This window comes from Natator depressus, chromosome 13, assembly GCF_965152275.1.
Source record: "Natator depressus isolate rNatDep1 chromosome 13, rNatDep2.hap1, whole genome shotgun sequence".
Classification (NCBI taxonomy): domain Eukaryota; kingdom Metazoa; phylum Chordata; order Testudines; family Cheloniidae; genus Natator; species Natator depressus.
Window position 1 is genome coordinate 29736958 of NC_134246.1, and position 12967 is coordinate 29749924.

A 12967-nucleotide genomic window follows, 5' to 3' on the forward strand; every position below is an offset into this window, starting at 1 on the left:
CGACAAAGAGGGGTGAATCCTGCTCCCCCTTGCCTACTGATATAAAACACAGCTGTAATGTTGTCAGTCATGATCAGAAAGGTTAAACCTCTCAGAGCTGGATAGGTAGGAATGCTGTACAAGCTTGATGAACAGCCCTTAGCACTAGGATGTTTATATGTAACTAGGCTTCCTGAGATCATAAACCTGGTGTCAGAAGATTGCATAGTTGGCTGCCCATCCAGCCTGGTGGCATCTGTTACCAGAGTCTTCTATGGCAATGGTGCAGAGAAGGACACTCCCTTGCATACTTTTAGGGGGTCCTCCCACCAGTTCAATGACAGAGCTTCTGGAAGGACCTGCACCCTTCATCTTTATGTGTCTGTCAACCACCCTTATATGCATCAAAGTTGAGGTTTGGCATGCTGAGTTATGTAAATGAACGAAACCATGTGCCCCAGAAGTCTGAGAAGTTTTTACAGACATCTGAGGTACTTGTAGGTGGTTGACCAGATTTATTATGGCTTAGAGTCTTCCCTACGGCAGACAGACCATTGCTGTAATAGAGGTCAGAACTACACCTATAAATTCTACCTTTTGAGCAGAAATTAACACTGACTTCTTGCTGACACTGTGTCCTCAAGAGGCAAAAAGACAAAGAGTCAGCTTTATGGAGTTGGTCACCTCTTGTAGAGGCTTTCCCCAAGTAAGCCAGTTGTCTAGTTGGGGCAAACCTGGACTTCTCAATTCATCAGGTAAGCTACCACTGTCACAGGGCATTTGATAAATACCCTGGGCACTATGGATAGACCACGTAGCAGGATTCTGTACTAGTAGCATGAATTGCCCACCTGGAACCTTAGGTATTTCCTGTGGTCAGGTGGACTGCTATATGAAAATCAGTATCCAGGAAGTCAAAATCTGTGTACCAGTCCTGTGGATCAAGAAAAGGAATTATAGAGGCCAGGGTAACCATCCTGAGCTTGAATCTGAATGAAGGTGTTCAGCTGTCTTAAGTCCAGAATAGGGCACCATCCCCCTTTTTTCCTTAAAGTAATGGGAATAAAAACTCTTCCCCTTGTACTCTTCAGCTACTACTTTTACTGCTCAGAGATTTAGAAGTGACTGCACTTTTTGATGCAGCATACTCTCTGAGAGGGATCCCTGAAAAGGAATAAGGAAGGTGGGTGAGTGATGGGGAGAGTCTGGAATTAGATGGCATATCTCATCTCTATGATTTCTAGGACCCAGCGGTCCATAATGAAGGTGTTCCAGATCCCATGAAAACAAAACAAATAGTTCCTTAACTGTAAGGACATAAAAGAAAGATCCAACAGAGGCTGTATGCTGCTCTTGACCAATGAGACAAATTTGCTGCCTCGATGAACTTGCTGCAGGATGGGAAGATGATGCAGTCGAAACAGATGATTTCCTTCTTTGAAAGAGCTGATGCAGATGGTCTGAGCTGTGCAAAGTAGGGTTGCCTGGAGTATGGCTGAGGCCTGATTTGCTTCCTTTTTGAAGCAAGTATTCCAGAGACCTGAGGATTACTCTAGAGTCTTTTAGAGGATGATCAGTCCTTGGGTTAAGAAGGTGCATCCACCACACAGCAGATCATCTACTGTTTGCACCTCTTTTGGGATGCCAGATTGGAACAAAGAGGACCCTTCTCACAGCAACTGAGGTGGCCATAGATCTGGGTGCTGTGTGGGATGCTTGAAGATCAGTGCACATCAGAAGCTGTGCCACCAAGATTTAATTCCTCTGAGGTCAAGAGGGATTAATGTCAGAAAATTGGGAGATAAGAGTCGCAATGTAATTAGCCATTTCATCAGTGAAGACTGATGACTGGCAATCTTCATCTGCAGCTTGGTTGACGAGTAATTTTCGCAGCTGAATAAATCTAATGTTTTGGGATCGTTGTCCCAAGTTGTTGATTTCAGCAGACCTTGATGATTTGTCCTCTTATGGACTTGCTGCTCCAATCAGTGAGCCAGACAGAGTACAGAATTGCTCAAAGGCTGCTAGGAGCACCTGGCAACACCGATTTGCCCATTTGGTGTCAGCACCAAGGAAGCAGGCATATACCAAAGCAGCTTGGCTGGCTCCAAAAAGCCCTCCCTGATGCGCACTACAAGGTGCCCTGGCATGGAGGTATGTAAAATATGCAGGAGCTTGCAAGACTTGCCCTGGACAACTTCCACTGGAATCTCTACTATGTCCACCATCCTGAGAGGAATGGAGTACCTACCTCATGAGAGTAGACTTTAAGGAGCTTGGCTTGTTTAGCCTAACAAAATGAAGGCTCAGAGGAGATACAATTGCACTCTATAAATTAGGGCTGTCAAGCAATTAAAAAAAAATCACAATTAATTGTGAGATTACAAAAATAGTCACAATCAATCATAATTTTAATCACACTGTTAAACAATAATAAAATACCAATTTAAATTCAGCATGGAAGCATGTCCTCTCGAATTGTGGTCAAAGCATGAAGGGACATATGAACTTTTAATATATCTGGCAGTGCACGTAAATACCTTCCAACACTGGTTACAACAGTCCCATGGAAATGCCAGTTCTCACTTTCAGGTGACTTTGTAATTAAGAGGCAGACAGCATTATCTCCTGTAAATGTAAACAAACTTGTCTGTCTTAGCGATTGGCTGAATAAGAAGTAGGACTGAATGGATCTGTAGGCTCTAAAGTTTTAGATTTTTTTTAAAAAAATTTTTAACATAGCACTCAAAAACAAAAATTCTACATTTGTGAAGTTACACTTTCATGATAAAGAGATAGCACTACAGTACTTAAATGAGGTGAAGTGAAAAATACTCATATTTTTACAGTGCAAATACTTGCAATAAAAAAATATAAAGTGAGCACTGTACAATTTGTATTCTGTGTTGTAACTGAAATCAATATTTTAAAATATAGAACATCCAAAAATATTTTTGGAATAAATTTAAATTGATATTCTATTATTAACAGTGCAATTAAAACTGTGATTAGTTGTGACTTCTTTTTTAATCTAGTTAATTTGTTTTGTGTTAATCGCTTTCTAAGATTTCTAACAACCAGCGGAGTGAAGTTCTAGAACAGCTTTCAAGGGGAGTATTGGGGGAAAAAAACCTAATTGGCTTCAAGGCTGAGCTTGATAAGTTTATGGAGGGGATGGGTATGATGAGGCTGCCTGCAATGGCATACGCCCCATCTGTGACTACTATCAAATATCTCCAAAGGCCAGAGATGGGACGCTAGATGGAGAGGCCTCTGAGTTGCTACAAAGAATTCTCCTTCAGGTGTCCAGTGGGTGGGTCTTGCCCACATGCTCCAGGCCTAAATGATCACCATATCTGGAGTTAGGAAGGAATTTTTCTTCAGGCCAGGCTGGAAGAAACTTTGCAGGTTTTTCACCTTCCTTTGCAACACAGGGCACAGATCTCTTGCTGGCCTGAATTAGAGCATATGGTGGATTCTCTGTAACTTGAAGTCTTTAAATCAAGATCTGAGGACTTCAGTAACTCACCCAGAGCTTACAGGCCTATTTCACGAGTGGGTGGGTGAGGTTCCGTGGCCTCTAATGTGCAGGATATCCGACAGATAGATGATCATGATGGTCCCTACCAGCCCTAAAGTCTACGAGTCTACTGTCATTAAATGTCTGATACACTCTACCCCCCATAGTTGTGAACTGTGAAAATTTAAAGAGATAAATATCTATCTGCCCAAATTTTTAAAAAAATCAAATTCTGCCTAGCCTACTTATAAACTGATACCCCATGTAAGCTGGCACGAACATGTCACCATCAGTGAAAGCTTACCTGTTAGCTTAGTGTAAGCTTCCATATCCTCCATTGCTGTAGAAATCTTGTAGTGTTTTCCACCAGTGCCCTCTATTTTAATATAGGGATCTGCTTTTAGGAAGGCATCTGTAATCCTATTTTGACAGACAGGATATGGATTTAGCGTTTTAAAAAGAGAAAATGAAAAGCCAAAATGTTTACAAATAAAGGACCATTAGCAAATAAGCATTCCCAGCATGAAGCCAGAAGAAGTCAGTTATACCAGGGGTTCTCAAACTGGGAGTCGAGAGCTGTCAGCCTCCAGCCCAAGCCCCGCTTTGCCTCCAGCATTTATGATTATGTTTTTAATTTATATGGGGGGTTGCACTCAGAGGCTTGCTATGTGAAAGGGGTCACCAGTACAAAAGTTTCAGAACCACTGAGTTATCCTATAACATTTCATGTCTCCCATTGACTAAACCGGGCTTGTAACTGAGTGTGTCAATGCAGAAGCTGAAGCAATCAAACAGTAAATAACTGACCTTTTGACTAGTTAATAGCGTACTTTCACTTAAAACCCCCATACTTCTGATGAACTAGAAATCTTACAGTATGCAGTGCTTCTGATTGCATGTTTGACATTACTGTTTGGTTGACTGTAGGAATATGGAAGTCAGTAACCGACGCTCAGACTATTATAATGTAGAAGTACTGCACAGCACAACACACTTGGTGGTGACTAAATAGCTCCATGAATGAATAACTAAGTTGGATGAATGTTTGTAAAGTATTTTTTGAGGTAAGCTGCCAGGTAAGCTATTCGCCCACTGCACATGACAAAAATTTATTTAAAAATACAGTTTTCCTAAATTTTAACAGTTTAAAGACATCCAGTGTCTATGGACAAAACGACAGTATGAAAAGGACATCTGCTCTATTACTGGGCTTGATCAATCTGCTGTCAACTGGTTCTCAGTGTGGCAGGGGAGAGTTCTTATTCTCTTCATTTTTTTGGTTTATATGTATGAACAAAAGCACAATCACCACCATACTGCAGAACTTTAAACGCTTATTTAAAAATTAAGTCTTGTGTAACCCAATGGAAATCAGCTGGATTTTACACCACTTTATACCTTATTGATTATTTACATATTCTAAAATGGATTTAGCATAACATTTTAAGACTAGTAAAGTTCAGAGGAGTGAAGCTATTTCTAGTAGTTGGAAATCTATTGGGTTCAGATTGTCTCTAATTAAAAAAAAAAAAAAAAAATCAATCTAGAACCAAAAAGGCAGAAGGCTATATAGCCAAACTGCCTTAGTGTGATGAAGGACCAAGACATGCTCAGAGATTAGGGTACAGACAGGGTGCTGTAAAACTGCATATAGAAAACTTAATTTGTGCCTTTTACAGAGGCACAAACACGTGCTTGGTTTCACAGAAATCCCAACTTAGCAGGTCTTCATTCATCTCAGCAACTCACCATGAATAAAGCTAAGATTTTGTCCCAGATATTTTTAGTAAAAGTAATGGACAGGACATTGGCAAAAAAAAAAAAAAAAAAAAAAAAAAAAAAAATCACGGAAGCCCTTGACCTGTCCCTGACTTTTACTAAAAATATCCATGACAAAAAGGGGAGCTGTGGAGTCCCCATACCACCCACGGCAGCTTGGCAGCTGCGGGGGGCCCCCATTCAGAGCTCCAAGGTCCCCGTCTCCATCGCCCTTGGCTGCTCAGAGCTCCCGGGGGCCCCCAATGCCCATGGCGGCTGGGAGCTGCAGGGCACCCTCAATACCTCCAGTGGCTCAGAGCTCCAGGGGGCCCCCTGGGGTACCCAGCAGCTCCTGGCCACTACAGGGACCCTGCAGCTCCCAGCCGCCACAGGCTGAAAATCCTAGCCTTAACCACGAACAATCAGAATACACAATGGACACTTACATTGTTTCAATGATGTTGCCAACCTTGTGCTGGTAAGCTCTGCGGTGCAAACAATTCCGTGTATGGAACATGTCATACAGATTTCCAACCTCCTGCAACAAAAGATAAAGTTACCTTTTATTTGTACATTGACTCAAGTCGACTGGATACTGCACTGAGGATTCAGATAAAGTAACTGTTTTGTTCTAGGCCCGGGACACCTGGCAGGGGTGCTCCGAAAAACCGAGGCCCAAACGCGGCAAAGCGGCGAACTATTGGCTTTATTGAAGGTAAGTGACACACCCGCAACGGGGACTCCAAGTGTTGCTGTCACGGAGGCGGAGAGCCCAGCGCACCGGAGCAATGCCTGGGACAGAGTCCAACGAAGGGGCGGGTAGCAGGCATTAATAAACCCTTAACAATAACAGCTCATGTATATTTAACTAAGGGGTTGTGCTCCTTCATTGGCAAGGGGCCACACAAGGCAGTCAAGGCCGGTCGGGGACCGGTTTCGACCAGTCCCTCATGTCCGAACTTGACTGATAGTAACCGTCTGCACGAGAAAGCGTTCTTCCTTAGCTAGGCCGTCACAGAGTCTTCCGCAGTCCCTTACAGTAACTGTCACAGTTCAGTTTCCACTGTACAACAGAAGGGGTGATTTTCACCATTCTGAAGTCACGAGCAGCTTCTACACCTGGATTTGTAATGATATGGGTACAGTCCCATTTTTACTGTGCTTTTTCCACTCTAGCTTCTGTAGTTGTGAATGAAGAGATTGTAAGGTGACTGATCAACAAAGAGGATGCATTTTGAAAATAATTTTGAAGGTATCAAATACTACATTCTAAACAATGCAACAGAAAAGAGCTTTGCCGCTGAAAGTTATATTTGACAGACTTATGTCTGATGCTTTACAAAGTGATCAGCACCATAATCAATGGACAGTATGTACATGCAATAAGTGTGAAATATCCCTTCTGGAAGTTGTCCATTATAAGCTATGACTATTCCTTTGATGTCTAAGCCCTACTTTTAACGTCTTTAATATTTTCAACACACTGTTTCATGTTTACAAAGCAGACAGTACATTTTTCTGATGCTAGATCCAGAATAAAGTATAATCAAAGGTTACAGTCCTGGACATTTGGCTGCTGCACCATTTAAACCTACAAATGATTTTACTTTTTAGCCAGATGGTTACTGCTAGCAATAAGATCAGAAATACCATCTGATTTTTTTTTTTTTTACAGCTATCTTTCTAGAAATATGCAAACAGTAAAGAAAACAACCTCTCAACTAAAGGCAATTAATTTATTATTCAAACTGACTTAATAGCTCTGAACAGACTTCCGCATTCCTTGGCTACCACTCTAGTATTCAGAGGCACACTGCAATATCTGATGATACACACATTATAATACAATATACGTACACACAAACCTCATACATGGAGGAAACAGCCATATGGTAACTTGCAGAAGCACAAGTTATCACATACCTATAAGTGCATCAGCTTCCCACTACCCATCTCGCTGGGATTTATTCCAACATTCCAAAACTCAGCTACTCTTTTCCCCCACTAAACATCAACTTCTCGCTTCCAAAAAGCTTGTTTTCTCAGAAGTCCCACTAGATTCTACTCGCTCCTGTGAGGAGATGCCTAGGCCTTGCAGGTTCTGTGTTGCATAAGTAAGGCCCTACCAAATTCATGGTCAATTTCATGGTCATAAGATTTTAAAAATCGTGAAATTTCATGATTTCAGCTATTTAAATCTGAAATTTCATTGTGGTATAATTATAGAGGCCCTGAACCAAAACGGAATTGTTGGGGGGAGGGGATTGCAAGGTTATTGTAGGAGAGGATTGCAGTACTGCTACCCTTACTTCTGCACTGCTGCTGGCAGCTGTGGTGCCTTCAGAGCTGGGCAGCCGGAGAGTGGCAGTGGCTGGCCGGCTGCACCAGCAGCACAGAAGTAAGGATGGCATGGTATGGTATTGCCACCCTTACTTATGCGTTGTTGCTGGCGGTGGCTCTTCCTTCAGATCTGGGCTCCCAGGCAACAGCCGCCAGTCTCCAACCACCCAGCTCTGACGGCAGTGCAGAAGTAAGAGTGGCAATACTTCAACCCCCTAAAATAACCTTGTGACCCCCCCTCTGCAACTCCCTTTTGGGTCAGGACCCCTAATTTGAGAAATGCTGGTCTACCCCGTGAAATCTGTATAGTATAGGGTAAAAGCACACAAAAGACTAGATTTCACAGGGGAGACCAGATTTCACAGTGTGCGACGCATTTTTCATGGCCATGAATTTGGTAGGGCCCTGTGCATAAGTAACCGGAGAAGCGGGCGAAGTAAGTTTTGTGCTTTTAAAATGTTTTATGGTTTTATTAGGTGTAACTTTGTTTCTGTTCTAGAAAGTTTTCAACAAAAAGGATCAACACTGTAGAATCTTATTCCTCTCTGCTTCGCTGCTTCCTCTAAAAGATTTCTGAGGTTCTGGAGGCAGAAGGAAAGAGTGTTTCACCTCCGTATTATAGGCTACACATAAATAAGGTTTCTGGGTCAACCAGGAGACCAGAGCTCCATTACTTGCTCACCTTGCAGACTGCTCATCTAAACGTTATACTTCTGAAGCCACACTGACATGAGGAAGTTACTCACCTTGTGCAGTAACAGAGGTTCTTTGAGATGTGTCCCCCTATGGGTGCTCCACTTTAGGTGTTGACGCAGGGGATGCACCCCTGCACTCGTAGCTGGAGATTTAAGGTAGCAGTGCCCAGTTGGGCCGCACATGCACAGACCTTGTCTCACACTGCCTCAGGCTGTTAACTGATGCTGTGCAGCCAACCCCCCTCAAGCCCCCCACCCTTCCTTCTCTACTGCAGAGTCCATATAGGACAGAACTCCGAAGCAGAGGGGAGGAGGGAGGGTAGTAGAGCAACCACAGGGACACACATCTTGAAGAACTTCCGTTACTGCACCTGTTGTAGGTGCCGAGATGCGTGGTTTAACTTTCCCCCTTGTGGCAGAGCTCGAGTGTTTAGGAGCTCTATGCTTTTTGGCATCGTCGGTATCAGAGGGACCTGGTGCGTCAGCTGTTGATATAGCTGGTGCCGCTGGTACTGGGAGTGCTTGGCCGCTATCGGAGTGCCTTTTCTTAGATGATTCCGAAGTCAGGGCTGTGGTCTCCTGTCTCTTTGCTGCCTTCTTGGCAGTTTGGTTGGGCTTCTTTGCCCTTGAAGAGGGGCCTTTGTGCAACCCGGCCATAGGCAATTTCTGGCCAGGAGGGGTTCAGACCTCCTGGAGAGATTTCTCCATGAAAAGCTTCAGCTGTAAAACTCTTGCCTTTCTTGTGCGTGCTTTGAAGTTGTGGCAGTGCAGGCACTTTTGTTGTATGTGTCCCTCACCAAGACACCAGACACGCTGTGAGTGGCCGTCTGAGAGGGGTATTGACAGCTAGCAGGTAGGGCAACGTTTAAAGCCAAGGGGGGCAGGCATGCCCCAGAAGGGGCATAGTCTCTTGGTTGTATGGAGAGAGATACAGCTGTAGAGCTGCTGCAGTCGCTGGGTAAATGACACGTAGGGTCCTGTAAGGATTTATTTATTTATTTTGAGACAGGGAAAGAGAAAAAGGAGATAGTATTTCAATGAAGACGACTAACTACAGGTAAAAAGGAAACAGAAGAAGAGAGAATTAAGAGTAACTGCGAGGTGCTGCTGAATGCTCCAACTCGAGCCAACAGAGAAGGAAGAGGGGAAGGGTTGGCCGCAAGCATCAGTTAACCGCCTAAGGAAACGTGAGACAGGGTCTGTGCATGTGCAGCCCAACCAGACCCTGCTACCTTAAATCTCTGGCTACGAGCACAGGGGTGCATCAACACCTAAAGTGGAGCACCCCCAGGGACAGCACTCAAAGAAGAACATGAATTTACAAATATATATATAGTTCAGAAGCCAGAAACCTGAAGTTTGCTGTGAGCTCAGTTTAAAATTGAGACACCCCATATTACACAATAGTATCTGTAACCTTCCATTCTGGCACAGGATGAGGAAAACTGAGCATCCTTGCATACAAATGGCCATACTTGGTCAGACCAAAAGGTCCATCCAGCCCAGTATCCTGTCTACCGACAGTAGACTTATCCTTATCTGCTCTAATTTTCTTAATAGGTGCTCTTCATCTACTGTTCCTGGAGATGAGGCACATAGGAGCACCGGGAAGTCTAGCAATCCAGGAACACAAAAAGCTTTTGATAGGAGACTTTGTATGTATTATGGGGACAATTCCTTAATAACTAAAACCCATAAGCAAAGTCCAGCATAATCCACATCACTCTGGCTAGATGGGTAAGAAAGCATACAGAACTGTTTCAACAAAATACTGCTCAGTTGTACACAGAAAAAGACAAACTAGCTAAACTTTTTTTTTTTTTTTTTTTTTGGGTGTACATAACGGTCATGTCCCATTTATGAAATCAAAACCTGGAAGACAACACAGAAAGGCAAGCACAGTGCCTTCAATACCGATACACATGCATGAGAATTTCTGGACACAGTAAGAACCAGAAGACAGCAACATACTGTATTTAGTAAAAGGAGTCTGGATTCAGTCATTATACAGACGCTATCATGCTATTATGGCCACAATATAAATTCATTGTTTAAGGTCTGGAAGATGTGCTTTCACATCTCTCTGGAAGTCATACAGTAGATTTAATAATTGTTTTTAAATAAATTAGAAAAATAAATTAAGAAATAAGGAAGTGATACATATTCAGCAAATTGAAAATAGCACAAGTTATAACTGATAAAAACATGACATGTCAAGAGAACACATGAAACATGAAACACAGAACACATCTGGTACATGAAACACAGAACACATCTTTCCAGACTTTACTTAATAATATTCAAACCTTACTACGCAATGGGGATGTACTTTGCAGGGAGTACTACTGGTAGCTGGCCAACCAAAGAAGTGCCTCTTACTTCATATCACCTTCGATCACCAGTGTTTTCAATGGAAAGATATGACAACCAGCTGGAGCAAACAAGGAGAATACCTCTAAGCACCTAACAGGATTGCACAATCTCTCCTTCATGAGGACTGGGGGGGGGGGGGGGGGGGGGGAGGAGACATACTTGCCAGTGTCAACTTTAAAATGAATGTCAACCCATTTCACCAGTATCAACTGGTGAGTGCAAGCAACTGGTCATCTCTTCCCTGGTGTGCCTGCTCCAAATAAGTGGCAGCAAAGAAAAGCAGCACTAATCTAGCTGGTCCAAGGGGGCACTCCCATTTTATTGCCCCACCACCGCTGAACCTCTAGTTTTCTCTTTCTTCATATCTCCTTGTCCCACGCCCTAGCTCTGTTGTGCCTGCTCTGCTAAACATACTCCTTCACATTGTTTTCCCTCGTGTCTTTTATTTTCTCTCCTCTTCTGGCTCTATTTTTCTGCTCCCCTCCCAATCCACTCAGAGGCCAACATGCTACTCAGGTCAGACTGCACGGGTTGTGCATTTGAGGCTGATCCAAGTGCCATAGGAGCAGAGAAGAAAAACTTTGGCCAGCAGACTGTGGCTTGAGTCTGCAGTAGTGTATCATCCAAACTGCCCATGCAGCCAGCGGTAAGAGGAACCAATATACAAGCACACAGGGAACTCTGAGCCGGCTTTCAGGGATCTACCCACCACTATACATCTGCAGGGAGACACAGAGTGATGAAGCTTTGCGAGCACACAGCTCCTCTGTACTCCATTAACACACACCCCCGCCCCCCAACTCTATTCATTTTACTTAGGTTTTATACCGACATTTAGGGTATGTTTACACTGCACCTCGGAGTGTACCTAAAAATAATAGTTTGGACATTGCAGCACAGGTGGCGGCTTAGGCTATCCACCTGAGTCCAAGCCCAACTGACCCTCTGGCTGTGAAGCTGGGTGTCCAGCCAAAGCCATGGCCCATGCTGCAATGTTCACACTGGTCTTTTTAGCATGCTACCTTGAGCAGAGCGAAGACGTGTCTGTCTACCCAGGCTTGGAGGCACACTCCCAACTGCAGTGTAGATATACACTAATAGACTAGTTAATGCTGCCCTGAGGTGGCTGTCCATCAAGTTGGGGAGTACTGATCTATACATTGTTTTCATGCTAGATCAAAGGAAAGCACTGGCTATTCAACAAAGGAGCTAGCACCGAGCATATCTCCCGCCTGATAACCTCAGGAAGGTGCAGGCTGTACAGAAGATTATGCCCAGTGGCTCAATTCCTCAAAATCAGGAGGACAAAAGTCAGTGAGTGCAACTTCAGAAGCAGAAAAGGTGAGAGGAATGATTACTATAGATGGGAAGAAGCTGACTTGGGAGTTGAGCAATCTCACAAATTACCTGATATTTACTAGCTAAGACTGTACGAAAAATACTTTCCACTCTCCACAAGCAGATTCCAGGTGTGGCACCTTGGCAGGAAGCCCAGTACATGCCCCTCCCAGTAACTGGGGAGAGGCAGTGGTATTGACGGGGCTTCTCATCAGGATTCTACTTCCTCTGAGCGCTGTTAGGACTCTACACCCTATGGCCAAACACGCACTGCTGCCTATGCCAGTCTTTGGCTAGCAGGTGTCTAAACTTTTCTCTGACCCTGGATATCACTAAAAATTATTTTATTTTATGAGCTGCTAATCCACCATTCAGTAATAAAAGCAGTTTGATTTTCAAAATATTGTATATATAAATCTAAAGAGTGGATTCAAACTTCTGAATATAAAGGGAGTATGCTCCTGCAATTGCCATGTCTATCTGGGCTTCTAAGAATAGCCAGATATAGGGGGAAATAGCTCTCAAGTGTTATCACCATGAGGTAAGCTGTGTATTGCAGTATTTAAAAATAAAAATAATATTTAGCACTTTAAGTGTAAAAGCATGCACAGTCCTTGTAGCACTGACTACTTAATTCTGAACTCCCCATGTGAGGAGGGTATTTTCTCTATTTTATAGATTGGAAAACAGCAGCAAGGGTAAACTAGTTGTTCAGGGTCACAAAAGGAGTCAAAGTTGGAGCACGGATAAACTGTAAAGTTCCTCACTTCCAGTCCTATGTTCAAATGCACTAGCTCAAGCTGCCTTCCCCACTGTAAAACACAAACAGTATCTAAAAGTATCATCTCACTCTCACCCATTTGCCAACACCTTACAAAATACTGTATATGACCAGCACTCATAGACAAGCCTTCTTTTCAAGTTAAATTTACTTGCTACTTGTCCTGTGGCAGTACCTTTCTAG

At 43.4% G+C, this 12967-nt stretch overlaps 1 protein-coding gene across 4 annotated transcripts in view; it reads right to left on the reverse strand.

Annotated features, from left to right (window-relative positions):
- SAMHD1 (SAM and HD domain containing deoxynucleoside triphosphate triphosphohydrolase 1) overlaps window positions 1-12967 on the reverse strand; it is a 65531-nt gene that overhangs the window by 22709 nt on the left and 29855 nt on the right. For all 4 annotated transcript variants that reach the window (XM_074970351.1, XM_074970349.1, XM_074970352.1 and 1 more), the window contains 2 exons: window positions 5704-5795; window positions 3804-3919 (listed from right to left, as the gene is read on the reverse strand). In XM_074970351.1, coding sequence (XP_074826452.1) covers window positions 3804-3919; window positions 5704-5795 — 208 coding nt within the window. The remainder of the gene's footprint in view (window positions 1-3803; window positions 3920-5703; window positions 5796-12967) is intronic.